The sequence below is a fragment of the Puma concolor genome, chromosome C1 (genome assembly GCF_028749965.1).
Source record: "Puma concolor isolate L17-30 chromosome C1, mPumCon1.1.hap2, whole genome shotgun sequence".
Lineage (NCBI taxonomy): Eukaryota > Metazoa > Chordata > Mammalia > Carnivora > Felidae > Puma > Puma concolor.
Genome location: NC_141674.1, coordinates 559,614 through 587,158, shown reverse-complemented (window position 1 = coordinate 587,158; position 27,545 = coordinate 559,614). Strand labels below are relative to the sequence as shown.

The 27,545-nt window shown below is 55.7% G+C and overlaps 1 protein-coding gene across 1 annotated transcript; it reads left to right on the top strand.

The window, feature by feature from the left end:
• Positions 1 to 1,077: 1,077 nt before the first annotated feature.
• On the top strand, positions 1,078 to 27,293 carry SSU72 (SSU72 homolog, RNA polymerase II CTD phosphatase). The gene is made up of 5 exons (XM_086715369.1): positions 1,078 to 1,254; positions 10,570 to 10,713; positions 24,449 to 24,588; positions 25,178 to 25,296; positions 26,789 to 27,293. Exons 1-5 carry the CDS (start codon positions 1,175 to 1,177, stop codon positions 26,888 to 26,890), a joined length of 585 nt encoding a protein of 194 aa, XP_086571495.1. The 5' UTR covers positions 1,078 to 1,174; the 3' UTR covers positions 26,891 to 27,293.
• The last annotated feature ends 252 nt before the right edge of the window (positions 27,294 to 27,545 follow it).

Here is a 27,545-nt window from a genome sequence, read left to right as displayed (position 1 = left end):
TGAGTTTCACACGTCCTCTCCAACAGGAAGCCTTTCTTCCACCGTGCCTACGGTCACACCTACCCTTCGAATACCTAGTTCAAAAAGCCGCCACCCCCACGTCGACAGCTCCAGGCACCCCACTACCACAGCTGTTCCACTCCAGGGGGATCTCCAAGTCAACGCACAGAATGCCCCTCCACTGCTGCCACCCTTGCATGGCCTGATTCCTCCTCTTACCCAGTGCGGCTCCCACGGGGGAGCATCGCCCTCCGCTTGCCCCCCCCCCTTTGTCGTGCTCCCCTAGAAAACACCAACTCCCTGTCCACTCTAAACCCGGATCCAGGCGGTGGACAGGGCTGGAGAATAACAAAGGGGGTTCCCTAGTCTGTTACACCGTGACCCTAAATCTGGAGCCCGCAGTGCCTCCAAACCGACCCGAGGACCTAGTCAACTTGCTCTCCCGCGGGTCCTTCACGGGTCCTCTCCCCAAGTGCTTCGTAACTTCACCTAAATGTTAAACTTGTAAGGGTTTTGAGGAGAGCCGTGCGCTGACGCTTGCGCGCGCCCCGGGCCGCAAGGCGGTTCCAGAAGAGGCGGCGGGGGCCCACGACAGAAGCGACCTGGAGCACTGGGGACTGACAGCGTGCGCGCGGAGCGGGTCTAGGGGGCGCGTAACGGCTCCGGCGGCAGGAGCGAGAGCCCGCGGTCCGGCAGGCCGGGGACAACGCACACAACCGACCCCAGCCGCTGTCGCGGCGGGCGCGTCACTCTCGACGACGACGACGGCGGCGGGACGTTCGGGGCGTCGGGGGCGACACTGCCGGCGACGGCGGCGGGGTTTTGTGACGTAGGACGCCAGCGCGAGGCTCCCGTGGGGCCCTAAGGCAGCCCCTGCGAGGGACGAGGGCCGCGGCCGCACCCGCCCGGAGCAGCGGAGCGCTCGCCGGAGGCCCGGCGCCCGGGGGCGGGGCCTCCTCCTCCCCTGGCCGGGCGCTGAGGGCCAGCGCGAAACGCCGCTGGGGCGCCGCGCGCCCGCCCGCCCGCGCCGCGCGTCTCGACGCGTTACGTCGCGGCGCCGCCGCCTTGGCGTCATGACTTCCGGGCGCCGCGGCCGCCATCTTGCTCGCGCGGAAGCTCCGCGGCTGGGTGGGAGTCCCGGAGCCGGCGCGTCGCGGTCGGTGCGGCCGCCGCTATGCCGTCGTCGCCGCTGCGAGTGGCGGTGGTGTGCTCGAGCAACCAGAACCGGAGCATGGAGGCGCACAACATCCTCAGGTAGTTAGGGCCTCCGCCCTGGCCTAGCGCGCCCTGTCCGATGCCGGCCGACAGGCTGTTTTCTTCGGCCTCGCGCGCCCTGCCCTGCCCTGCCTGTGCTGGGCGGCGGCGGTCCCGGCCCCGGTTCCCGGCCCGTGCTGGGCGGCGGCCCCAATCCCCGGTCCCGCAGGCCCGACGCCGGCGGCCGGGCAGGCGGGGCGCGGCGGCCGCCGGAGGACGCCGGGTGGGCCGCGCCGGGCTCGTTGGCTTCGGGGCCGAGCGCAGCGAGGAGTCGACGAGGCTCGTTGGTCCGCGCGGTAGCCCCACAGGTTTCCTAGCGTCGCGGGAGAATTCAGGTTCTGAGCCCAGAGGTTCCCGTTCGCGCAGACCTCCAAGCTCCCGGTAGACCCAGATGCTTGATGCTGTTGCATCCACTTTGAACGTATGTTTGTGCATCTGAAAATAGCCGATCTTCTGTAAGATTTTCATCGGTGGGGCGGTAAGTGCCAAGTCCAGGTGAGGGTCTTGGAGATGGTAGTGTCCTGACGACTGTCTCCAGGGGGTGTCGTCATTTATCAGATCTGGAAAACGTACACAACGTAACCTCAGGATAAAGGAAGGCTTAAAAAAAAGAAAAACCCGCCTATTTTGTTAATTTTATGTGTTTGTATTTTTGCCCCTGACTACATTTTCGAGTCTCATGCCAAAAAATGCCCCTCTCCCCAAAGCCTCCAGTCAGTAATTTCTGCACTCCACGTGAATTCGCTTTTTGTGCGCTTGTAACGGACGTGTCAGCACTCTCTTTTGTGATCGTGGCGTTGTATGTATTTAATAAAAGTTTATTCCCGCTTGGTAATTTTTTTCGTTCAAAATCACTTGTTAAAACGTGAACTTGATCTCTCACATTACAGTTAAAGTTTGGTATACATTGTCAACTTTGGTAGTAAAGCAAAGTTGAAACCGCCTTTTCTCCCGGAAGTTTCCACAAGGGATAACAACGGTGCCTGCTCGTAGTTCTCACAGTGCAACTTTAACTCTCCCCAGTAACTTGGAAAACTTAGAATATCCTGCACCTTCTCCCGTTTCTTAACGAATGTAGGAGTGTCAGGTGTCCAGGATCTGCTAACTAGAAGTTTAATTTTTTCTAATCTATGCCACACAGCCCACAGTATTCGCTTAATGTTTTTTGTTAGAGCATGGGATGCTTTGGACCTAACAATTCATTGTGAAGCTGGTTTTTAAGCTACAACCTTTAAAACTGCGAACTTGTTTTAAAACCAGGAATGTGCTAGAATTAAGTTCAGAGTCATTAAATGTTTGGTGAGTTTGAGCAAAAGAATGTAAGGTTAACATTCCTGGAAGATTCCTCAAGGAAAATAAAATTTGATGTCCTGAGTTCTAAGAATGCATTATTTGGAGACCACCTCATTCTGCTGGTTCTGGCCGGTGATCTGCATAACAAAGTTGAGATGAAATGTAACAAAAGGAAAATGTTTTTTTAGTTACCTGAAGCAACTTTGTTAATGAAACCAGTTCCAAAAGTCTTGCCTGTCTGATAACTTCCCTGAGACGGTCATCACAAGACGGCGCGCCCTTGTTTAGTTCAAAGCGGCGGTGGCGGCTCAGCACTGCGTCTCCTGTTTCCCCTGGAAATGGGGGTGCAGAAGAGCCCCTCCGAATAATCACCAAGAAGGAATTCTTATGTGTGTTTTTACCTGTTTTACTGTTAAAATTTTACTCAAAAAGAGATTCAGAATGAGGATACAAGGAGGTAAGTTTAGGTAACCTGTGTTATTGATGTGAATGTGACATTAATTTAGATATGAATCTTTAGGGTCTAAAATACTTACATTTGGGGAATGTATTTCTTTGTTAGAAAGTAGTGTTTGTACAAACAAAGTTCTCCTTGTAAAAGATACAGAGAAGATGGAGACGATGGCGATGACTCAAAGGACCCTTTCCGTGTACCACCTTCTGGAAGTTTCTGTGTGCACAGACGCCTAAGAGATTAAAATGTTGTGTGGTAATTTCACATAATGTTTGATTTCGGTTCTTGTTTTGATGTATTGAATTTGAATACCTCTGTTCACATTGAGTAATGGCAGTGGTTACAAAATCAGGACACAGTAATCCAGAGGAATTCTGTGTAGCAATTAATTTTGTAGCCAGTTCCTCATTAGGAGACACTGGGGCTGTTTTCTTTCGGTCTTAAAACGTCAACATCCTTGTGCCGTATGACTATCTTCGCACAGTTTTCTGATTTCCTTGGCATGAATTCCTAGGGATAGAATTGCTAAGTCAAAAGATAGGCATATCGTACGTTTTCATATATTTTGCCAGACTGTCTTCCAGAAAAGTACCTGTTAGAGAATTCCCAGTTTCTCAATTTGGGTATTTCATTTTTTCATGCTGCTGGGGCAAAAGAGGATCTCCCCCTTCCTTTGGTTTTAAAATTGCTATTGAGATGAACCAACTTTTCACGCCATTTTCACGTTTGACAATTATTTGCGGTTTTCTATTTGGATTATTTACAGGTTTTAAAAGCATCTTTAAGAAATTGATGTGGTGGTTTTGTTACCGCCTTAGAGCTTAGGAACGTCAGGGCCTATAAAGGGGGCGTTTGTGAAAGCCTAGGAAAACGGCGTGATACGTGAGAAAGGAGAACTGCAGCTCGGTTACAACCACCTGAGACGGCATAGTATCAGGAGGAATGCAGTGAATTGAACCTGCACAGTAGGCAGTTTTTTTAGTGAAACCCTGTTTTATTTTATTCTTTGTTTTTGCCCTATTGAAAATCAGTTTTGACTATTTTTGACAGCTCAAATATTAGTGGTAATAAATGTCGGCAGTTTTAGTCACAGTGTTCCCTGGGGTGATCATTTTTGATCCTTGGAGACTAACTTGTTTCACATACCAGTCCTGGGAGCGCTTTAGGTTTTTAGGAGTGTTTCCACAGAGGCTTCTGTTCTTTGTACACTGTAGATTGAGATTGCCCTTTGGGGTCAATTAATTTATTTTTTGTTCCAAACTGTCTCCTAGATGTCAGTGGCCGTGTTGATTTTTTAAAATTTTCGTCTGTTTGTTTTTTCAGAGAGCACAAGCGCATGTACGTGAGTGCAAGCCAGGGAGGAGCAGAGAGGGAGAGAAATGCCAAGCAGACAGCTCATTGTTGGCACAGAGCGTGACGCGGGGCTCAGACTCACAAACCGTGAGATCGTGACCTAAGCCGAAACCAAGAGTCCGACACTTCACCAACTGAGCCACCCAGGCACCCTAAGGGCCACGTTGATTTTTTAGGAAGCTCTCTGATGGTAGCCATTCAAAACAGATTTTACGGATAGACTTCTATATTGCTGAACTGAGTTCTCAATTTGCTTTTAGTCAAAGGCAGTGTGATTTGGGGAGGATGAGCAGAGAGGCTGCAGATGTGAAGGAAACCAGGTGGGGGTCAATCTCTTGAGCTCCTCTCTGCCAAGCGCTTTCTAAATGCCATTTGATTTCATCCTCGTAACCATTAGGAGGTCCACACTTAATACAGGTGAGGAGATGGAACCCAGCGCAGGAAGCCCTGGCTCATGAGTGACAGCAGGGATTTGGACACGAGGGCCTCTGGGTATAAACCGAGACTCTAGATGGGAAAATCATGGGCTGAAGAGGGGTCCCGGCTGAGGGGAGGACAATGGAATTGGCTGAGGTCCTGTGGTTTTCCGATTTGGGGTGAGGCAGTCAAGTCTTAGTGTCATGACTGGATCATGTGGGCCTCCGGCCACCCTGGGACAGGGGCAATTAGACATCCTCTCCCAGATGGGACCGAGTCTCAGGCTGCCTGTGTTTATACCATAACAGCACACCCAGTTGTGCTAAATCCTCATTTCCAGTAGTCTCTTGTCCTTTACCAGGGAGGGATAGTCAGCTATGCAGCCTCTCTGGCTGTATCTTTTGATATTTTGGTTCTGAGCACACTTGAATGGAAACCGTTTGGGAAGGTGAAAGGATTTGAAATCACATCTTTATGGCAGAGGATGGGGCGCCTGGTGGCTCAGTTGGTTAAGTCTGACTCTGGATTTCAGCTCAGCTCGTGATCTCATGGTTCGTGGGATTGAGCCCTGTGTGGGGCTCTGCGTGGAACCTGCTAGGGATTCTCTCCCCACACCAGCCCCCCACCTACTTACGTGCACATGTTCTCTCTCAAAATAAATAAATAAATGAACTTAAAGAGGGAGGTGCCTCCAGGGGAACACATGTGCCTTCATAGATTTTTAAGGGACTGCGTTGTTTTTTGTCTTCAGGAGGCAGAACTGAAGTGAGGGTGATGGAGGAACGTAGATTTTTGTTTGAATACAAACATGGGTTCAGAACAGGGTAGACCAAGCATGGTAACCACTCTAAGAGCTAAAATATTCTTCCCTGCATCAAGGATCATCTTCAGTCTTTTATAGATGAAAACAGGAGGAGCCCAGAGCAGGGAATGGTTCAGCAGGCTCCCATCTATGAGGAACACATTCTTGTTTAGGGCCAGTTAGTGTTGGAGCAGGAAAGCAGCACATCGGTGGTCAGTTGTTGCTGGACCATCTGAAGTACCGGGTCTCGCGGGTCAGCTCTGCTGGCACTGTGCGGCGTGGGTGGGCAGGGACACGAGAGGCTGACAGGAACCAGCAGAGCAAGGTGGCCTGCCAGAAGCCGGGGTTGAGGAAAAGCAGCTGTGGAGGGAGGAACACCCGAGAAGGGGTGCTGATGCGGGGGCTAAACGTGATGGCTCACTTGTCGCAGGCCTGGCACGGTGATCTCACGCTTAGCCGTTCGGTTTTGTTGTTGACCTTGTGGGACGGTAAGAGTAAGGTGTAAACCCTAGAAAATATTTACCGGAATATGTTTTCAGCCAACATGTAGCAGACGATGACGAATCTTCCTGGAGTGTTAACGTTCCAGAAGAGCTCATCTTGCAGTCTTCGCGCTGTGACACTGCAGGCAGGCATTCAGGTGCGATGCTTGTGAGCAGTTGATTTGTGTTCTGTACGTATGAGGTCATCACATACTAGACGTCGGGCCGGTGAGCAGTGAGTGATGTGCCTGCGTGAAGGTGACCTGGGCCCGTGCGTGCCTCGCGCCCTACTTAGACACAGGGTGTGCCTTCAGAAGGTTGGGGGTGGGTCTAGGGTTCCAGTCGTAGCCACAGTAATGCTTGAAATTAGATTAATAACCATACTGTAGAAAACTTGGATGTTAGCTTATGATCCTTTTTGGTATTCATTTTAACATCATTATTTTACCTTTAGCCATGGGATGATAATTGAAACAATTCGTTTCCCAAAATGTAACATTTTCTTTGATAGGTTCTTTGTGATAGGTTTTTTGATACTTGGGAAGACATTTGATAAAGGGTAGTTTAGCATACAAAATAGTTGGTCCTTGAGACGAAGCTTCTTGGTTGTCAGGAATGTTTTTATAGCGTTCAGTTCCCTTATGTAAGGTCATTGTCACACCGCAGTGTTGTCACAGCACAAGATGGGCTGCTCTGTCACTTGCATCAGCTGAGAAGAAAGGGAGCTTCTGTTGCCAGTTAGTCTTTTTGCCACTTGGGAACATTCTGTTGGGGGAAGACCGAGCCGCATTTCGTTTTGTTTCAAAATACGCTGGATTGCCATTTCGGAAAGTCGGGGAGGGTGGGGAGGATGGGCCCCAGGCTGTTCCCAGTGGGGGCTGGCTTCCTCCATTCAGAGCCCCACCTGGCCCTTTGGGGATCCTGCAGTCACCCCCTCGGAAGCCTAGGGTATCTACTTTCAGGGCTGTGGACAGACAAAAGTGGAAAATGTTCCATTTGGACACCTAATGCAAACCTCGAACCCCCCTGTGATGGAAGATGGGTAGAAGAGATAGGTGGGCCTGCCGGGTGGCGGCCCCAGCAGGATGGGGGACGTGAGTCCCTGCACCGAGGGGTGTCTGGTTGGAACCTCCTGGGAGCTCAGTGGGCAGCTTTCAGGTGGCCTGCCTGGAGCACCCTGGGGTCCGGTCCAGGGTCTCTGCATCACGGGCTAGGATGTGAAGATCTTTGAGGTGCCCTGTCTTCCCGCTCTCCCCGATCCCCTCTGCTCCTGCCCCACAGCTTTCTCCACTGCTGTCCTCTCGCTGGCCTGTCTGTGGTGCGCACTGACTGTTTTACCTGCTTTGTCGTCCCTCCGCCCGCCTCCTGACCGTCTGAGAAGAGAGATTTGGGTCTGTTTTCATCACTGCTGTATCCCCAGTGCACAGTAAGCTCCAGGAAACATTGTTGCATCAAAATGGAATGATAAACCTGCCATTAGAAGTGGTGGTGGTTTTTCATCTTTTGAAACTTGAGTCGTGCCCTCGGGGGTCTTGTTTCTGTGGCTGATGTGGTTTCATAGCACACCTCCGTCCTTTCCCTTGCTGGCTAGAGATGCGGTGCCCGGGCCAGCAGATGCTGGGGATGTGAGCGGCCCAGAGCCCCCGGACACTGGTGAGGGGTCGGTGGAGCTGGCTTACCCGCATCCCGGATACTTGTGACGCTTCCGGGAGCCTGCCTTTCCAGGAGCCACAGGGTAAACTCACAGGAGACTTGAGGCTTAGCATGGGTTCGCACACCAACAAGGGGGGTTATGCCACTGGCCAGGGTTGGTCTCAGGAATCCCTCCCTCTTTCCTTCGGTGATGTGCATTTTCCACCTTGCATCAGGCTCTAAGCCGCTGGGGCATCCTGAGGACACTTCGGGGGAAGTGGCTCCGTGCTAAAACAGCAGGCTGCTTGCTGCGGGCAGTTCCTGACAGATTCGGGCTCACCGCTGTGTGCCCTCCAGGGCTCTGTGGCCACGACCTGCTCGCTCAGGACCCTCTTAAGGGGAATGGGACCCGCACGGAAGCAGGTGCCCATGGATCTTCTTTGCTCGGAGATCAGCAGGTGGCTGGCGCCTGGGTAGCAGCTTGTCTCTGTTGGCTGTTGAGGTGACCTTCATCATGGACGTGTCGGTGATCTGGCAGGAAGTACTTGATCGTACGTGATCTGAACTAGCGAGGAATCGGGTTTGGATTTGGGGTGAAGACGGTCTGCGTGTACCTCCTCAGGGCACACGAGTAGAGGTGTCTGTGTGTCCGTGCCGGTCACTCTCTGGTCACAGCACAGGGTATGTTGTGGTTAAGTGTCGGAAATGTTGGTTGTCTTTAGGGTTTTAACGGTTCAGGTACGTGTGGGCCTTGGTTTGCTGATCATCGTGTTCTCTGTCGTGGGTGATGTCCTGGGGGCCTGCTTGCACAGCTCGGACTGGACTTCTAGGGACGCAGGCAGGTGACTCCACCCTTGCCAAACTCCCAGGACTCGGGTGAGGTGAGAGACAGAGTATGAGTGGGGCAGGGGCAGAGAGAGAGGGAGACACAGAATGTGAAGCAGGCTCCAGGCTGTCAGCACAGAGCCTGATGCGGGGCTTGAAGTCATGACCTTGAGATCGTGACCTGAGCTGAAGTCAGACACTTAACCGACAGAGCCACCCAGGCCACCCCTGTTCCAACTCGATGCCCCGAGTAGGTACCGGCTGTTGAGGCTTCTCTTCCCTTGGGGACACAGCCCCTCCCAGGCCCCTGTGCCACCACAGTTGGGCATGTTTCCACTCTTTGATTTTTCTGTGAACAGTTGCACCAGATTTTGTGTGGGTGGCACCCTTCACCCTTTTCACAGCGGCAGTCGTGTCCCGCTGCGTGGAGGGACACGGGCTGGTTCTCGTCAGGGTTGCGGGGAGTGTCCTGCGGACCATTAGCAGATGTGTGCACGTAGCCCGCAGGACGGACTTCCAGAGGGAAGTGTGTACGTTGGAGAGGGTGGGCGGTTTGTGCTTGACGGATGTCGGTGCCCTGTCCGGAGGCTCACAAGTCCTTGCAGCGGCACCGTCTGAGGTTTTTCTCCCTTGTAAAACTGCTGTTCGTTCGCCGTCCGTCGGGTACTGTAGGTGCCAGGGACACGGCGGCAATAAGAGGGACCACGTCCTCACTGCGTGGCGCTGACGTGGCAGTGGGAGGGCGCTAACCCCTGAGCAGACTCCCCGTCCTTCGTCTGATGCGTTTCTCTTGTGACGAGTGAGATGAAGCCGTTTCCTTCCTGTAACTTTCATGCCTGTGCCCTGCTCCTCTGGGTTATCTGTCTCCTCCTCTACGTCAGGGCATGCTCAGCCGCGGCCCTGTTGACATTCTGGCCTGGAGGACTGTCCTGTTCCCTGTCGGAGGCTTAGCGGCCTCCCTGCTACCTAGATACCGGCAGCACCTCCCAGTTGTAAACAAACAAAAATATCTCCAGACATAGTCGAATAGCCCAACTTCTAGAAAAGCCTGAGACCCTTCTTGCCAGGCGGGGCTTGCGCGAAGGATGTGGGAAACACACGTGCTCTCCCGAGGCCTGCAGCTGGGGAAGTCCCTTCAGATGCAGAAGGTTATGGTTTACAGATAGACAGCTATGATGAGAAGTCCCATTTATTGAGACGCTTTTAACACTTAAACTTTTTACTTTTACTCACCGTGAGTTTGGAAGCTTTCAAGTTCTATGCCGACTGACTTTTGCACATGACCGCCACAGACCCGAGAGTGGTTATCAGTGGTGACAGAGCATCGTGGGCCCTCATACCTCTGGTGGTTATTGTGAGAGGACCTCTGTCCCCGTGTGGGTTGTCACAGGGGCTGCGCTTTGTGTACATCCCCCCCCGGTTGGTTAGGAGACACGCTCGTCCCTTTCCTTATCTTTGATCCAGGTTACAAGAGTCTCCAGCACTTGGGGACTATCTGTTCTCGGCCCTCACAGCAGACACGGTGCTGCCGGCCGCCCCTGGGCTCTCGGTTCTGGTTTCCCGGCAAGCCCCACACCACAAGATGCTGGGGACGGGACACGTGGCACTCCCCGTGGTAGAGTGTGCTGTTAAGTCCATGGGAGCCTCTCAGGAGTCAGGAGATAGAGGTCCTGTGAACCTGAACCCTCTACAGAGGTCAGGGTAGTGGTCAGGCATCAGGAATGTTCCAGAAGAAATCTTCTCTAACCCTGCATGTCTGGCAGGCCCCTGAGGGTCAGAAAGTTTCTAGAGGGACGTGGTATACAGCTGTGGTGCTCAGATGCCACCTTGTAACTGGGTTGAGACCCTCTGTCTTCCGTCCGGGTGGGCTTCATCCAGATTCGCGCAGTATGCTGCAGGATTGCTGACGGTTTGTGCATGCGATGCCAAAAGTTACAGATGTAAAAGCGTGTGCTGTAGCATCAGCAGTCACTCTGTTTCCCATGTCATATCCCTTAGTTTGAGAGGTTTGTGTCTTAATCCAACTGTGATTCTTTCTCTCCTTCTGTGTCTTTCAGCAAACGGGGATTCAGTGTCCGGTCCTTTGGAACAGGAACCCACGTGAAGCTCCCAGGACCAGCACCGGACAAGCCAAATGTTTATGATTTCAAAACTACATACGACCAGATGTACAATGATCTCCTTAGGAAGGACAAAGAACTGTATCCCAGTGGGCTGCCCCTTTACAAACCCCATGTGCTGGTCTCTGGCAGGTGTAATCTGTGACGTGTACGTCACTCTGACCTCCGGTTTAGGGGCGTCCGTGAGGTGGGCACGTAGTGGCCGCCTCCGTGAGGTGTGTGGAGTCACCCCACACGCGGTGCAGAAGCGGACACGTAGGGTGTGCAGATGGAAGCGTGGAGCGCACCTTGACAGAGTCGAGGAAAGTTCCGATTTAACATTAAGCAGAACAGCTTAGATGAGGAAAGCGGAAACCACAGAATTAAGTTGCTTTTCTCACTGCAGGGCTGCCCACCGCTGTCCTCTGCAGGTAGGTAGGCGTGTGCGTGGGTGTGCGTGTGTGCGCGCACGTGTGAGCGCGGTGTGCACTGATGCGTATGTAGACAGGCCGCTTCACACATCTCTGCCACGTTGCCACAGGGTCAGATTAGTAGGAGGGCCAGGTTTGCTACCGAGGGAAGCATGTCAGAAGCAAATAATCTGAGAGAACTTTATTTCATTCCAAGAAGAGGCAAAACAGACAGGATCTGCTACTTAAGACTCATGTGAAAGAAAAGGTATTTTTTAAATAGGTTTTATGAACGTGACCTCCGGCTGTGCAGTGGTTAAGATCATTGTTGCCTGGCTTTTGTCCAGGGCGCTTCATGATCACCCTGTGCTGCTTTAAAACTTCGGGGCCTGCCTTGTTATGGTGAGTGATTTATAGTTTTCAGGTTGGAGCCCAGACATGTCCCAAGTGCAAGGAATATAAACACCAGACGGAGAACTTTGTCTTCGTGTTGGTGCTCTTACAATTTTTAATAAACTATAAATTTTTTTTTTGTAAATCTGTAGATTAATTAGTTAGCTGGAGTGTGGCTCCACGTGTCATTCTAGCAAAGTGTAAAACTGGACCCTGACGGTTATTCCGTCTGCCCCCTGTGCTCTCCTTCCTCACCTACGATGAGAACGTTCTCAGAGGGCACTGAGGCCACAGTGCCATAGCCTGGCACGTGGGGCTGTCTGTGAGTCGCTGTGGATGGTGGGTCACCTGTGACGCACCGCTCCCAGGAGTCCAGGACACGTGGTGCAGTGGACCCGGCGTCTTCCTGGGAAGTCCTGCGTGCCCCCTTTCTCAGAAGCCCAGAGCCTGCTCTGGGAAGAGACCCCGAGGATTTCCAGTGAGCTGTGCCCCGGTCCCTGCATTGCAGTGACGTGCTCTGCTTGTGTCCTTGGGCCAAGAAAGAAGGCTGGGCTCTGGCTCGCCGAGAGCAGCGTCTCAGAAAGGCTTTCTCCCTGAACTTCTCCCTTGCGTTGAGAGCTGGTCTTAAGTCTCGCAGAGAAGTGTTGACCACAGCCCCTTTACCCTGGAAAAACCTTTGACCTTAAGTCAAAAACCTTTTTGTAGCTTGCTATAAACTCTCCATGTGTCGTTAGGCTTATCTTGAGACTCTGTTTTTGAAGATTACTCTTCAGCTGGCACCATTCATCTTTAAAACTCTTATGTTCACGAGGGAAATGAAATCAGAGAATATTTATTTGTTCGTACTCCCTTAATCATTACAAATTAGGCCTTCTGACCATGGAGTTGACCATGATCCCCCTGTTTCTAGGAACAGGCAGCATGTAACCACGTTTTAAAAAGACCAGACTGAGAGGGTTTGGAGTAGGAGGGTTGATGTGATGTCCTGGCAGTTCTGAACGAAAGAGCAGAGACCAGCTGCTCAGAATTCAGAATCTCCTTTGTAGGCTGACTTTGTACAGAGGCACAGTCTCTCCACAAAGCATCAAGTCCAGGAGACAGCCACACGTGTGTGCTTTTGCTGCATTGTGGGGAGGGTGTGGCTGGGAGGGACGTGGCTGTTCCAACTGTCACTGCACTATTTGCCACCTGAGACCTTGCGTGGGAAGGTCATCTTCACAGACCTCCCCTTTTGATTGCCCCTCGTGAGGCTCTGGGAGGGACACCTTTGTCGATTTATTAGTCCCTTCTCTTGGGTGGGATCTCTGTCCTTTAGGAAGGGGGGTTGTACTTGGTTAGCTCGCCCAAGTACAGCCCTTGGCCAGTAAAGGAGGGACACGTGTTCCAGGGGTGCCCCGTGGACACTGGCAAGACTCAGGACAGGGGCATCAGTCTTCGTGCATGAAGGGAACAGGGAAGGAGGCGATGGCGGAGGATCAGCTGTGTGTTGGGGTCAGACACCGGGCTTGGGAGGTGCCCTGATAACACGGGAGGGGATACTTGGCCGGTAACGGGGCACATCCAGCTGCAGGCGGCCTGCCCCTTTGGTTGCTTCCCCCATTGGCTTTTGTGCGCAGATAAGAGCTAAAAAGCCAGATCTGTAGCCTAGACTGCCAGGGCTCTTACGGAAGTGACGGTTAGAACCTGCGGTGGAGAGCTGGAAGGTATTTTAGGATGTAACCCACAGATAAAACACCACATTCAGTACATGCTCGAATTTTCAAGGGAGAGAATGACTGGACAGGAGGAAAATGGCGCATGGTGAGCAGAGCTGGGAGGTGAGGCCGAGTGGCCCAGTGGCATGGGTCGGGCGCCCTATGGGTGTGCGTGCACAGCGCTCCTGAGGCAGAGTCAGGACGCGGTGCTGAGCGCGGGGCTCTCGGTAAGTTTTGGCCGGCAGGCCTGCTAGTGTGAAAGCACTTTATAGGTAGGTGGTTTTCTCTGAGCGGGGTGGGCCTCGAGGGGTTGGGGGCCTCTTGCCTGTGGCTCCCGGTGATGCTTGAGCGGCCAAGCCCTGGTCTGCTGTCCCTGTAGGACCTGCCGTGGGAGGTGCAGCAGGGCAGGGGCGTGAGGTAGGATACAGACCTTGTTCAGCTAACCCTAAACTAGTCCATAAAGCTGGACTGGTCTGGTCACCAGTTTCCTGTGGGAATTATCTACCAATAGTACTGGGAGTCAAGTTTACAGAAGAGTTTTGTGGTCAGAGAATCCATGCAGCACACGAAGCTCACGGTCTTGTGGGCCTTCGTGTACTTCACGGGGCCGTGCAACCATCACCGCGGTAATCGTGGACTGTTTTCACCTCCCCACCCCCCCCAGCGTCCCCCGCCCCTGGCACCCACCGGCTACCTTCTGTCCAGACGCTTCATCCAAGCGGAGTCCTGGGCCTTGTGCCCTTTTGTAACGGGCTCCGCCCCTCAGCATGTCCTCGAGGCTCATGGGGCCTGTATCCATATCCAACTGTCCATTTTTAGACATGATTTTTTTTTTCCCTCTTTTAACCTTAAGTTTTGTCTTCCTTTGCCCTGGAGTTATTTTGAATATGGAACAGCTTTAAAGTTAGGGTTTCGCCCTGTGAGCTTGAGCACGGCTCCAGGGCTGGAGTGGGGCAGGCTTGGAGGCTCGGCTCGCACTTGCCTCCACGGCATTTCCTTGGGGGGGCGGGGGGCAGTGAAGAGCCCTGGGCCTGCCTGGAGCACCTTTCCTGAACCGGAAGTAACTTCTGCGACAATAGCGGATCACTGGACCCGGTGGAGGGGAGGGCTGCAGTGTCCTCCTTGGGCCTGAGAGTTTTGTGCGTTCAAATTAGTGCCTGTTTAAAACCTTTGAGTAGCTACATGCTTTGTGAACTACAAAATCACTTAAAACCACTTGTCTTTAAAAGCAAGTCAGTGTGTGGCTCTAAATATAGTCAATGACATTTTTAACTGGAGACCAGTTGCCCCCTAAACACAGATTTGAAATGCAAATGGAACTATCACTTCCTGGATCCTGGATCCGCCATATTCTCATTTTTCTCCATCTTTTGTAATTACCTTCTGGGGTTAGCTTTTTTTTAACCATTTGTTCCTTTTCATCCTCATTTGCATGGTCTTTTAGGCCTTGGGTTAATTCATGTGTACAGTTGACCCCAAACAGCATGAGTTGAAATTGCCCAGGTCCACTGGTGCGCAGATTTTTCTCGATAAATACAGTACGGTGCTGTAAGTATTTTCTCTGCCTTGTGATTTTCTTAAATTTTTCTCTAGCTCCTTTGTTCTAAGAATACAGTATATGATACATACAAAATATGTGTTAATTGACTGTGTTCCCAGTGAGGCTTCTGGTCAGAAGCGGACTGTTAGTAGTTAAGTTTTTGGAGGGTCCCGAGTTATACTTGAATATTTGCCTGCAGGGAGCACCCCTCACCGCCCCCGCCCCCGCCCATGTGGTTCCAGAGGCCACTGTACAGCCCGTTCTTTACTGTGTACTTGCCTTGGGGTAAAAGGTGAAAATAAAAATGATCTCTAAGATCGTAAATCCCCACAGCCTCCTGACCTCTGTCTTGGGTCCGAGGTCGGTGGACACGGGAGCTCAAGAGGGGGTCTGTCCTCCTTGAGGCCCTGTTGCTGTGTGACAGGGCCTCTACCCTTTTCCAGAAGCTTGTGGTCTGGGTCTCCTCAGGCTCTTGTGTCCAGCTCAGCTGAGCCCGGTGGGGAGGAGGGGGGTGCCTGCCTGCCGGTCCCGTCGTGGGAACGGTTCCCGCAGCTCCAGCCAGAGCTCTCTCGTGCCTGCCCCGGGCCCGGCTCCACTGTCGGATGAGCGCGCTCACCTGGCTGGTGGTCCCTGGCTGCCCCCTGGCTCACTGCGCTCGAGGCGTGCCAAGGCTCTCTTCGCTTCTGCTGCGATGCACCTTGTCTCATTTCATGCTGGTTGGCAGCTCTTTAAAGTAGTTTCTAAGTAGTTTTTGAAAACAGTGTTTGTTTAACAAATGTCTACTTCTTAAGCCAAACACTGATTTCTAGAGAAACTCTGATCTAGCGTTGCTGGTATCTAAGCTTTCAGGTCTTAGAAAAGCACTTGTGCTTGAAGTTTACAGATGAGGAGCCGGAACAGCCACCACCGTGTCGGAGAGTGTGTGCCACCTCGGCTGGGGTAGCTGCCAGGGGTCGCTTGGGTGTCTGGGCATGGCAGAGCCAACACTGACCTCGCCCGCTGCTTCCAGAGCTCACCCAGGGCTGGGGGCAGGCCTGGTCTCCCCAGCCTGCGGGAGGTGATTTGCTGATGCCGGGCGTATAAACTCAAGGGTGGTCAGAGGACATTGTAGACTGGCCTGAACTGGCCGCCAAGCCTCGTGTTGGGGCAGCAGTTAGGTTGGATGCTGGTGGCTCGGGAGCTGACTTTGACATTTCCTCCGGGGGTTCCCAGGTTCTCATTTGTGCAGCCTGTATGCTCTGGAAAAACCGCTCTGATTTCCGAGTTGAATTTCTTCATATGAAAGAAGTCCCGACTCAAAAGCTTTTGATGTGGTGGTTCTGAGTATGGTCCCAGGGTCCCAGTGCTCCCTACGGCCCTTCCCGAAGACCCCGTGCTTAAAGCTTACCTTTCTCCCTCTCCCCAAAGTGTGGAGAGGGCTCTGGCAGAGGCTCCCCTGCCCACCGTTCTCAGTCCTCCCTCTGACGGCTGACAGGCTGTTTGAATGCTTTTGAAGACGCCCCAAACCTGCCCTTTCCCCCAAAGCACTGGGCGCACCCTCTCCGGCTGGCTTTTCTCCCTCACAGGATGGGGAGGAAGGGGGACAGAACCGCCAGGCGCGGTAGGTCGCTGTGAGGCCCGTGGGGACCAGACCCCGGGGGCCCAGGGAGGCCGCCGTGTCCCACTCCAGCCTGATAACCTGCTGCCTAAGGAGCAGCCACAAGAAACGCCTTGCTTCCGCGCTGCTTCAGTGCTTTGCCCTGAGAACATGGGCTCAGGGTGTCTCCTGTATCCGTGTGGGTGAGGGGTGGTCTGGGTTCCCACGTGTGCTCCTCTCCTGGGGCCTTTCCTCTTAGTCCTCAGCTTGGTAGCACTTGGCGTGCTCCGTGATTCCTCCGTGTGGTTCCCTTTGGCCTTTCTCCCCTGAATCGAAACTCCGAGATGGTGTGGCCCGTGGCACGTAGCCAGTGCTGGACAGTGGGAATCCAGGTGAGCCACCACGAGCTCGGATGGGGGGGGGGCGGGGGCCGGATGGGCACATGGGAATGGGCCTCTTCCCCGGGCTGGGGAGCCTGCCCGGGCCTTGACCAGGAGGAAGTGCGGGGTCAGGGAGGGCTCCAGGGAGACAGGCTGAGCAGCAGACGGGGGTCTGGGATCCCGGGGGTCCCTGCGGCATCAGTCTGGCTTTCCCACCAGCCTTGGGGGTGGAGTGCCCCCTGAGGGAGCCCTGAGTGCAGACACTGGTCCAGCGGCGCCCACCTTGGTACTGACCACTAGCTGGAGCTGTGCGGCAGGGGAGCTCATGCACGCGCAGGGCCTGAGGCCCCACTGGGTCTTCCAGCTGCCCAAGCTGTCGTCGGCAGATGCCCGGGCCCTCTGTCCAAGAGGGGCTCCCAGTGGGCGTGTGGCCTCTAAAACAAGGGACTTCATCAGGGTGGCTCTGAGGACACATCCTGAAGGGCAGGCAGCAGCTGCCATCAGCACCCTCGAGGAGGGCCTGCTCCCTGCCCCGGCCTCTGAGCAGGTCTGAGCAGCGTGTTCTGCCAGGATGGCCCCCTGGATTGCAGGTCACCTGGAAGCTTTGGAATCCTGTCCGCCTTTCCCCGATGCGTCCCTGTCCCGGCCTCGCTCCGAGCATGCTGGGCATCACCATTACCCTCCAGAGTAAGGTTTCCAAGTCTGGGAAAAGCATCCCCACCGGGCCTTGTTGCGTGCAGTTCTGGGCGCGTCCCGGTTGGCGGGGGACGCTCAGTGAGGCCTTTCTCTGCAGAGGCCTCTGCACAGCTTGCTTCTCTGCTGGCGGTGAACCTCGCCGTCGGCTCTCCCGTGGCCACGGCTGTTTTCCCCGCTGGCTGTTTTCTTCGAGGCCTGTGGACCCGGCTGCTCTCGATCCCCACAAGGAGCCCTGCTGGGGGCAGGTGCGCAGCTGTGCAGTGAACACTGGCCTCCTCCCTCGGCAGACGTTTCGACGCTGTAGAAGCTGAGCGCTCGACGGGGGTGGGGGTGGTTTCAGCTTGGTGACCACCGTGGGCTTTGTCTACTCATCGTGTCCTGTTCCTGCTTTGGGCTTTTTTCTTCTGAGATTCTTAAATTTTGTGATAAAACAAGGGGTTTTTTTTAAGGTTTTTTTGTTTTTGTTTTGTTTTTATGTTGGTTTTTGAGAGAGGGAGAGAGCGAATCCGGGCTCTGCACTGCCTGCAGCAAGCCCGACGCGGGGCCTGAACTCCCAAACCGTGAGCTCGTTATCTGAGCCCAAGTCGGACGCTCAACCGACTGAGCCACCCAGCCACCCTCAACTGTTTTTTTCTTAGCTCACTAAATAACTAGAGTTTCAGTGAGGAAGAGGGATCGTTTTACTTTTCCTTGTACTCATTCACAGAGGTGTCGGCCGTCGAGAGTAACAGCCCTTGCTCAGCCTGTGGGACGCTGCCTTCTGATGGCAAAGCCCCGCGTGTCACGGATGTAGGTGGTCAACGCAGGCGGCCCAGAGAGCAGGGTGTCTGCTGTTCGTGCTGCTGGGCTCAGCCCTCCTGTCTCCACGGCCCACCTGGGATTTAGTCCAGTTTGGAACCATTCATGTAAACTAGACGTGATGATAGTCTAACTCATCATTTTAAAACTTTTTCTTAAAAAAGGGTCAGAAAGTAAGTTAATATTCACTAAAATGCTCCATCCTAGGGCTCAGCTTTTTGCGTTGAGGTTGAAATTTGTATAAAATTAAGCAGCTGGGGGTAGGTGTGTGTCTGTGCCTGGCCGGCTTGGTCGGTGGAGCATGTGACTCCATCTCGGGTCGCAGGGTCCAGCCCCTCGTAGGGCTTGGAGCCTACCATTAAAACACACACACTCGCAAAGACTGAAGATATTTTTCCCACTGTAATTTTATTTATCTGGCCAAGTTATTTAAATTTGTTTTCTGAACTTCCTCAAATTTAGGTGGATGTGGTGGTTTAACCTGTTTGGACAAGTGGTCTCTTCTCCCCTCCCCTCCCCTCCCCTCGTCTTTCCTGTGTATTTATTGAGAGAGAGAGAGAGAGAAGGCAAGCAGGGAGGGGCAGAGAGGGAATCCCAAGCAGGCTCCGTGCTGGCAGTGCAGAGCCTGACGTAGGGCTTGATCTGACGAACTGTGAGATCATGACCTGAGCTGAAACCAAGAGTTGGACGCTCAGCTGACTGACCTAGGCGCCCCCGTCATCTCTTTATTACGTAAAAGCCTCCTACGAAGCGCTAAAGTTTAATCATGCTGGACAGCGTGTTATGGTGGACCTTTGTCGTCTGTTCACTTGAAGCCGACTCTAGGTGGCCAGGGGTGAGGCCCACGCGTTCGCTAAAGCCGGGAGCAGCCTGGGGGGGGGGGGTCAGTGACCTCACTGCCCCCACCTCCAGGTTTCTGAGGAGGTGGCGTGGCCCACAGGTTGGAAGAATTGTCATGCCAGTGCTGCATTTTGTAAGCCCCCTTTAAAGGGGGTGTTTCCTTTGAAGAAACGAGAGGATGTAACCCTTCCCTCCGTAGTGTCTGCTGCCTCTTTGTGCAGGGCCGCCGAGGCCAGGTGTGGGGCGGCAGCCGCTCCAGAAGCCAAGCGCCAGGGTAGTTCCGACGGCATCCTTCTGCGCTGAGTAAACCAACAGGATGTGAGCCGCATCACCACCCCCCCCCCCCCGCCCCGAACTGGAAACTTCCCCAGTGAGTTGTGGGGAGGCCATTGGTGCCCCTGGGCTGCGGCGGCCCGTGTGTGCCGGGTGAGCTCGCCTGGCAGGTGCCAGTTGTACTCAGGGACGCTCTGACTCGTGTGCCCCGGGAGCCGGGTGTAAATGTCTCCGCGGCTGGCACACTCAGTGTGACTACTGACGCAGGTCTCTCCACGCACTCTGCTGGTTGAGCCCAGCAAGGGCGACCCTGCCGCGGCTGTGGGATTCTGAGCCTTGTGGTGGGCGCCTCCGCTTTGGTGCACCTGCCGTGTGCCCTGCTGTCCCGTGTCCCCACTTAGCGCATTTGCACTGTGGGGTTGCAGGTTGGGCCTCCCGGGAGGCCTCTGGTCCCCGCACTCAGAACGTGCTACCCCAGAGGCCTGTTCTCGTTTTCTTTATCTTTCACGTAAGTAACACTTGTTCCTAAGAACAGTGCCAGTGACCTCTCCTGGTGGGTTCTTGGGAGCTGTGTTCTCTGGGGGGTGCTGTGTGTACAGCCCCCCGTTGCCACCTGTGTGTCTGCAGGACCCGGTGCTCAGTATTCTGTTTGTGGACGTGGTCATTGAACATTAAGTTACCCTGAGGGCTCCCCACAGAGACAGAAGTGCTCCTGACCTGCTTCCTCCGCAGGCCAGCGGCGCTTGGTTTTGTGTTTTGAATGAGGCCTTAAACTAAACCCTGGAGGTTTTGTTCTAACGTTATCTAGGATCCAGGGAAACCCTGCGGCGTCTGGCCCTGGGTGTGTGAGGCCGACAGCCACGTCACTGTGGCTCCTGGGGCAGGGAGGGCACCAGCCCGTGCATTCAGCAAATGCGAGACCTCGCTGGCCACAGGCCTCAGTTGGTGCTGATTTGAAGTTGAAGGCAGAAATGCCACCACATAATCCTGAATTTGAACTGAGCTCTTGAATGCTCTCTGAGATGGGTGGGGAGGCTCATTCCCTGCCTGTTCCCTAGGTGCGTTGAGGGGAGCAGGCACCTGAGAGGCTCCAGCTGCACGGTGGGGGCGCCCGGACGCCTCTCCCCACTTCTGACAGGTCACACACTCCGAAGGAAAGTCCCCAGGGGCAGGAGGGGTGCCCAGGGGGTTCTTGAGGGCAGCAGAGAGGAGGGCTGACGACTGGGAGTTCTAACTTCCTGGGCCAGGGAGTTGTCCCTCGTGGTGGATTTGGGGTCGGGATATTACCCTGGGCTTCCTGGAAGCATGGCCCTGCTGACTTTAACACTGTGCTCTGTCCCCGTGCCTTTCAGGGGGTTTTCAGAAGCCCCAGTCCTCTCCTGGGGCATGGCTGGCTGTCTTCCGGCTTGGGAGCATGGACCTGGGCTCAGCCAGGCGGTGGGCCTTTTCCTCACCATCACCCACCCCCATGCTGAGCACCTGTGGTGGCCCAGACCCCGCGGCGGGGGTGGGGGGGGTGGGGTGCGGTGCTTGGGCATTTCTGAGCTGAGCTCCCTTAGAGGGTCTTTCCCCAGAGGGGACTTGGGTCCCCACTTGAAAATTCTTGCTCCGTATCTTATGTTTGCATATAATCAACCCTAGATGCAGGGTTTAAAAAGATGAGCAGGTTCTCTGGGTGTGGCCCACGCTTGGGGAGCCTTAACTATGGAGGGTTTGGGTTTACATCCAAGGCCAGCAAGTGGAAAGACCTGAACTAAGTATGGTAGTGTTGGGGACCAGAGCAGGTGTTGACAGGGCTCTGGTCACCCATCGTCTCAGCGGGGCATCCTCTGTTAACACAGCCTGAGCAGTGGAACCAGGGCCTGATCCAGCTGCCTGGGGTGTGCTAACCCCCACGGGTGGAAGGGGAGCCCAGTGCACCCCTGCCTGGCCCCGCCCCCCCCCCCCCCCCCCCCCCCCGCCCCAAGGTGAAGGTTCTGACTTGGCCTGGTTGCTAGCCTCTGGGATCCACAGGCACTCTGGGGCCAGCATGCCCCGCCTCTCACCGGGGTTTGTCTTGATTACATTTGGTTGGTGACATTTGTGGGGAAACGAGGCTTGGGCTGTGCTTCCCCGTCCTTGGCAAGAGCCTCTGTTTGGCTGGGGAGCAGGGACGCTGGTGCCTGGTGGCAGCCTGGTGAGGGTGTGGAGCGTGAGGCTCCCCTGGGAAGTCCATGGCCTTGGTGAGCGAGCGTCAGGCCCTCGTGCTCCTGCGGCGCCTTTCCTGTGCGAGCTCTGCAGATGGCTCGCCTCCTGTCACTTGTCTTTAGCGTAAACCTCCGCCTTCCCTCCGTCCTTCATGGAAACCTCTCTGTTTGAGCCAAGGTTCCGCAGGTGCTCCAAGGGGCACAGGCCTTGCTCTGTGGCAGTCCCTGGCTCCCTCCATCCCCTCCCTCACCCTCCTCACGGGACAGCAAGTTGTGCTTCCCCTGGGGCTGTGAGGGTCTAACTCGGGGGGCCCAGGGTACACGTCCACAAAATGGCTGTGGAAGCCCTCGTCTTTGGGAAATCACTGGAGAGAGAAAAGAGTTCGGCTAAACCTCTTTAGGTTAAACCTAGCATTGGAAAAGTTGCTTTGAATCAGAACGAGAGCCGTGTGGCTCTGCTCTCAGGGAGAGCCTAGATCCCTCAAAGGGCGGCCCCTTGAGGCACAGCTGGCCCCAGGCACCCGGGGCTCCTGCCGGGCTTGGTGTGGTCTCTGCAGTGTTTTGCCGTGCGCATTTCAACTTTGCAGAGAAGACGAGTTATCGTGGCTTCCCCGCTCCTTCTCTCATTGCCTTGCTCTCTTTCTGGGGACAGTGTCCCACCCTGTATCCCATGGGCTTCCCGAGTCTCGTTTGGCCTGCATGCTGAAGTTTACATGACAGCTTTGAACGAGCACGTGCCATGCGCTGGTGCCGGCGAGGTCTAAGTCGTCTGCTAGTTGAGACCCCGGAGTGTTTGAAGACAACCCTTCCTTTTGTACTTCCTGTGACGTGACCAGAACACCAGGTCCTTCCCCGGGGGAAGGCAGGGGGTGCGGGGAACCTGCTGCCTTCACCTGTTGCAGGTGAGAGCGGTGAAGACAACTGCCTTCTGAAGGCCAGGAGTGAGGCGACAAGGCCGTCAGCCGGGAGTGCGCGGTGGCTCCTCGCGTCACACCACGCTGCTCGGCAGGTGGGAACCTCGCTGCGGGTCCGCATTGTGCCACGAGAGCGAGAGGGCGTAACCGGCTTCATCCCCAGCAACTTGGCCTTCTGGAAAGATCTCGGGGTTCACTTGGAGGCGGAAGCTTCATTAGGAGCCTCCCCGTTTATCCCAGGGCGCTTCCAGTCAGGGTGCTGGGGAGAGTGGCAGCCCGCATGCCGCGTCCCATGTCCCCACCCCCCCTGGAACCCGTTCCCCAGCTGGACAAGGGAGCTCATCCCTTCTGAGGGCGAGACTCTGGCCTGCTGCTGTCCCATCCCTGGAGATGCCTTCCTGCGTCTGGGAGTTGGCCGGCCCCTTACTAAGCTGGTGGCCGCTTCCGGGCCCCCGTCGCTGCCAGCCACAGGAGAACTGTGTGTCGTGGGGGGTCTGATGGTGCTGCCTCCTTCCAGAAGCAGGGCCCTCTGCTGACCTCTGCTTTGGCCTCGCTGTGCCCAGATAAGTTTTTCAGCGGGGCCTCTCTCTGCTCCTCCACATCCTGTCCCAGTCCCTGTCCCGGGCCACTGTGACTTGGGGAAGCAGGTGGGTTTGTGGTCAGTCTTCAGAGGCTCGTGCCCAACCCGGCCTTGCATCTCTGGTGTTTGCCAGGAAACGGTCCAGAAAGGCCACCGTCACTCTTCCCTTGGACACTAATGAAGGTTAGGGTTTAATCCCTGAACGAGGCATTTTTCTCCTTACAGGAATCATCTCATCTGTTCCTCTTCTCCGTAAGTGAGGCTGAAGTAAAGGAGGAACGGTTTCACGAGGCCTTAGCGCCACAGGCCCCAATGAGGGGCCTTCCCTGAGCGCCTGGTGGCCACCTGTCCCCAGGGGCTGGGAGCCTCAAGCCTCGGCCTCGCCCCAGACAGGTGTGTGTCTGAGGACACACAGGACACAGTCGGGCGCTGTGGTCTTCACCCTGCCGGCAGGGGTGCGGGGGAGCGAGACCATGGGCCGCCCCGGTCGCCTGAGCCGCCTCTGTCCGCCCTGCACCAGCGGGTGGGCCTTCCCGAAGCCGTTTCTTTACGCTGGACTTCGGTGCCGAGCGTATGAAGGGCCGGGTGCTGAAAGGCCTCCGAGTGGCAGCACAGCCGGCTGGGGGGGCAGGAGGGGCTGCGGGCCCAGCCTGGGGGCGCACACGGGGGTTCGGCGGCCTGGCAGCTGACGGGTGTCTTTTCAACGTAAAACTCGACACGGGCCACTCACAGATGTTCTAGAAGCTCTTTCCACTATCCAAAGAGGTAGGAAATGTATTTTGAGTAATAGGAGATTAAATTGCCCTAACTTAAAATCTGGGGGAGCCCTAAAATGTATCACTCAGAAGTCCTCCAGCAGCTAATCTGTCTCGTAAACAGAATTAAAGATGCTTATTCCCAGCTGTCTGGAATGCCCTTTAGTGATAACCATGGACCTCATCTTTGGGGACTTTGTCCCTGTCTCTCGAGGTGGTGAACCCTATCCCTGGGGTCACTGGGTTGGGTCGGGTGTGGCCCTGTCTGGAGGGTCCCATGTGAGGTGCTTGCCCCTCCTGCGGGGCCTGGGCCACCTTCTATTTTCAGTTGGTCCCCTGCTTCCCCTCTCCCCCACCCCACCCCCCAGCCTCCTCCATGCTTCCCTTTCTCTGGTGGGTTTCCAGACTTTTTTCTTTTTTTTTTTTTTTTAAACTGCTGCAACTGAGCCAGACCTGGGACTGGCTTTGTCTTTGCTGAAGGGCTTGTGCTCAGTGTGAGTGATGGCAGAGTTGCCGGGGGATGAGTCAAAAAGCAGGTTGTAGACACTAGGTCTCTGCTCTCTAGAAAAGGTTGGTCTGAAGGGCTGCCGGGTGTAGGGCAAGCGCGTCCCCCGCCCGCCTTGTCTTCCGCAGGACTCCAGGGACTGGCCTGGTCCACCCTAAAACGGCCTCGGCCCCTCCGTGGCTCTGCTGCACCTGCCAGGAAGGGGTCCAGCAGCTCTGCTGTTGCAGACGCTGAGGTGCTGGGCCGGGCTCCCAGCTTTACTACAAGTCTTTAAGGTTCCTTGACTCCGGCGCTCAGCTATACGCAGAACGGCATTTTACATATGTTGGACAGAAACAAGAGAATCAAGCCCCGGCCAGAAAGGTTCCAGAACTGCAGAGACCTGTTCGATCTGATCCTCACCTGCGAAGAGAGGGTGTACGACCAGGTGGTGGAGGGTAAGGATGCAGGCTGGGCGCGCGCCGCACACCTGCTGGCCGTCTGCCCGTCACGGCCTCGGGGGCCCCCCTGGCTGTGAAGCAGAGCCGGTCCCCAGACGGCCAGGCTGCCCTGCGCACGGCTCGCGCTTCCCGGCCCAGGGCGTGGCGCGGGGTTCCTGTGGCTCCTGTGGGCAGGGGAGAGCGGTCAAGGCCGCGGTGGGGTGGATGGGGCCCTCCCTCCTCCTCGGCCCCCAGCCTGCAGGCCGAGGGTGGAGGTGGGGGTGGGAGGTGGTGGCCTTCGGGTGGCCACGTTCATCAGAGCAGACCCACCTGTGTGTCGGCTGACAGCATCGTGCGGGTTTTAAGTCTTTGGGGCACGTGACGAGCATGTGCGAAGCAGAGGAACCAGGGGCCTGGTGCTCGGCTAGTGGGACCACGTGGCCAGCTCGTTGAGGATGACCGTCGCCGGGTCTCCTTGAGTCACACCACGTCTGGCGTGCAAGTGCTCGGGCCTGGCTCGTTACCCAGAGGCCAGAGGCAGGGAGCGCGTCGGCCCCCTCGCACTCTGGTTCTGAAGCCTCTGACCGCTGTGTCTCGTCCCTGTTAGATCTGAACTCCAGAGAGCAGGAGACCTGCCAGCCGGTGCACGTGATCAACGTGGACATCCAGGATAACCACGAAGAGGCCACGCTGGGGGCGTTCCTCATCTGCGAGCTGTGCCAGTGTGTGAGTACCCTGTGCCCTCCTGTCCCCTGCTCTGGCCCAGGAGTCCAGGTCTGTGTGACCCAGGGCCCCAAGGAGCAGTCTCTGCCAGAGGGACTTGACCAGGGCCACCTTCTCCTGACACACGGGTTTTACCAGGAAAGTGGCTATCACGTGATTCGGATTCACGTTCGGGTTATTTTCAAATGTTAAAGTAGGTGCAGAGGCGCCCACAGATCTGTGGATCAACCACATGGCTCTGGCTTAAGAACTTGCCTCTGTGCCTTTCGTTGGGTTGATGGAGGCGCGGTGCCCTGCTCCACATCCGGCTTCTGCAGAGATGGCCGTGCGTGCCCACCAGGACCCGTCTGCCGAAACCTGGCCGACGTCGAAGGGAGCCTGGGGCCCTCAGAGGTGCCGTCAGAGCTCTGCGGACGCGGTGGGTCCTCCTCTCTTGACCCTCAGGACCTGTCAGTCCTTGGCCTGCCCGAGTGGCCCTGGGCAAACCTCCCTTGAGTGGAAAACCCCAGGGACTTTTGCGGCCACTGTGCAGCTGTGCTCAGAGCAAGACCTTCCCTCTCAGATGTGACAAAAGGACTGAGCCAAGCAGAGACCCATGCGCCTCGTCCTGTCCTCTGCCCGCAAGCTCTGCGTTTAGGTCAGCTGGCTAGGAGTGGCCGAAATGGGGGAAACAAGTGGCTTAACCAAGAAGCCAGAGGCAGGCAGGCCCGGACTGCTTTGCTGTGAGGGCCCAGGCCCTGGTGTCTTGTTCCACACAGCCAGCCTCTGTTCCCAGCATGGCCATCGTGCGAGACAAAGGGCTGAAGGGGAGCGCGTGGCCCAGAAGCTGCGCGTGCGCTTTCCGTTCGGGTCACCCGACGAGAGGCGAGGTACAGGGGGTCTCTTCGTGTCGGAGAGGCGCTGCTTACAGGCCGAGGCTTGGGCCGGTGAGCGGCCTCGGCCACTGTGCGGCCCGCGCCGGCCCCGGGCCACCCTTGGGCTGTCCGCCAGCAGCACCTATTTCTTCCAGGAAGGGTCTCCACCAGGGGACGTCTGGCCTTCTCTGCTAACAGCTCTGGCTGTCACAACTGGGAGGGACCATAGTGACAGCCGGGGGTGGGGGGGACGCCACAGATGTCCCAACACCCTGTCGTGCACGTGACGCCACCGATGCAGAGCACGGGCTGGCTTTGGGCAAGTGACCGAGCCTTTACGGAATGGGGACAGCGGAGGCGGCGAAGGTCCCCAGTCGGTGTACTTGGGACGTCAGTGGGCAGGCCTCCTGCGGTCAGAGCCCGGCCCCTTCCCCGGGTGGGCTACAGCAGGCGGAGGCCGGGGACTGCCCGAACCCTCTGTCCTCAGGCCCCCGCGGGGGTGGGTGCCAGCAAGTCTCCAGAGCACAGGTCAGCACCGGGTCGGGGCACGGGCGGCTGGGTGCGCGGCACCCCCCCGCCCCCCACTCCCGGGGCCATCGCCCACCTCCGCACCCGCTCAGGCGGCCTGTGCCTCCCCCCAGATTCAGCACACAGAGGACATGGAGAACGAGATCGACGAGCTGCTACAGGAATTCGAGGAGAAGAGCGGCCGAGCCTTCCTGCACACGGTCTGCTTCTACTGAGCCGCCCGCCCTCCTGAAGCCGACTTTCTGAGCTTCCTTTTGTTAATACTTTTCCTCCCTGATACCTGTTTTTACTTTAAGGTGTTCTGCTGGCGGACAGCAGCAGTGCCCAATGAACTGTACATACAAAATGAGAAGATACACAGACACCAGATTAAACCAAATTCTTTTCTTTCCCACTTCTCCTTATGAGTGGGATGTCAATTAGGAAGTTTTCTTTCTTTAACCAAAAATGTAAACAACGGTTTATAGTACATTTTCCCCATACATTTGTGGCTCTCATTGTGGTTCCTCCCCTGTGCCCCCCAGACTTGCTGGAATGTGCAGATAACCTGAATGAAGCCGTGCACTCTGTCTCACTAGGAGAGAACCTGCGATCGTCCAATAAATAGATGCTGCTGCCTTTGCTTTGTCCTCAGTTGCCCACCTGGCCTGCCGGGGGGGGGGGGGGGGGAGACGGGGCGCTCTGGGACCTGTGGACCGCAGCCTGACTTCTGGTGGGACCCTGAGGTCCTGCTACCCACAGGGACTGCTGGAAGAATGGAGCCCTCCCTGTGGCACCTCCTGGGGCTGAGATAGTTGTCCCCAAGAAGCCTTATTTCCTCGTGATCCTCCTGACCCCCATATCTGTGGAAGACCTCAGGTCACCATGGGG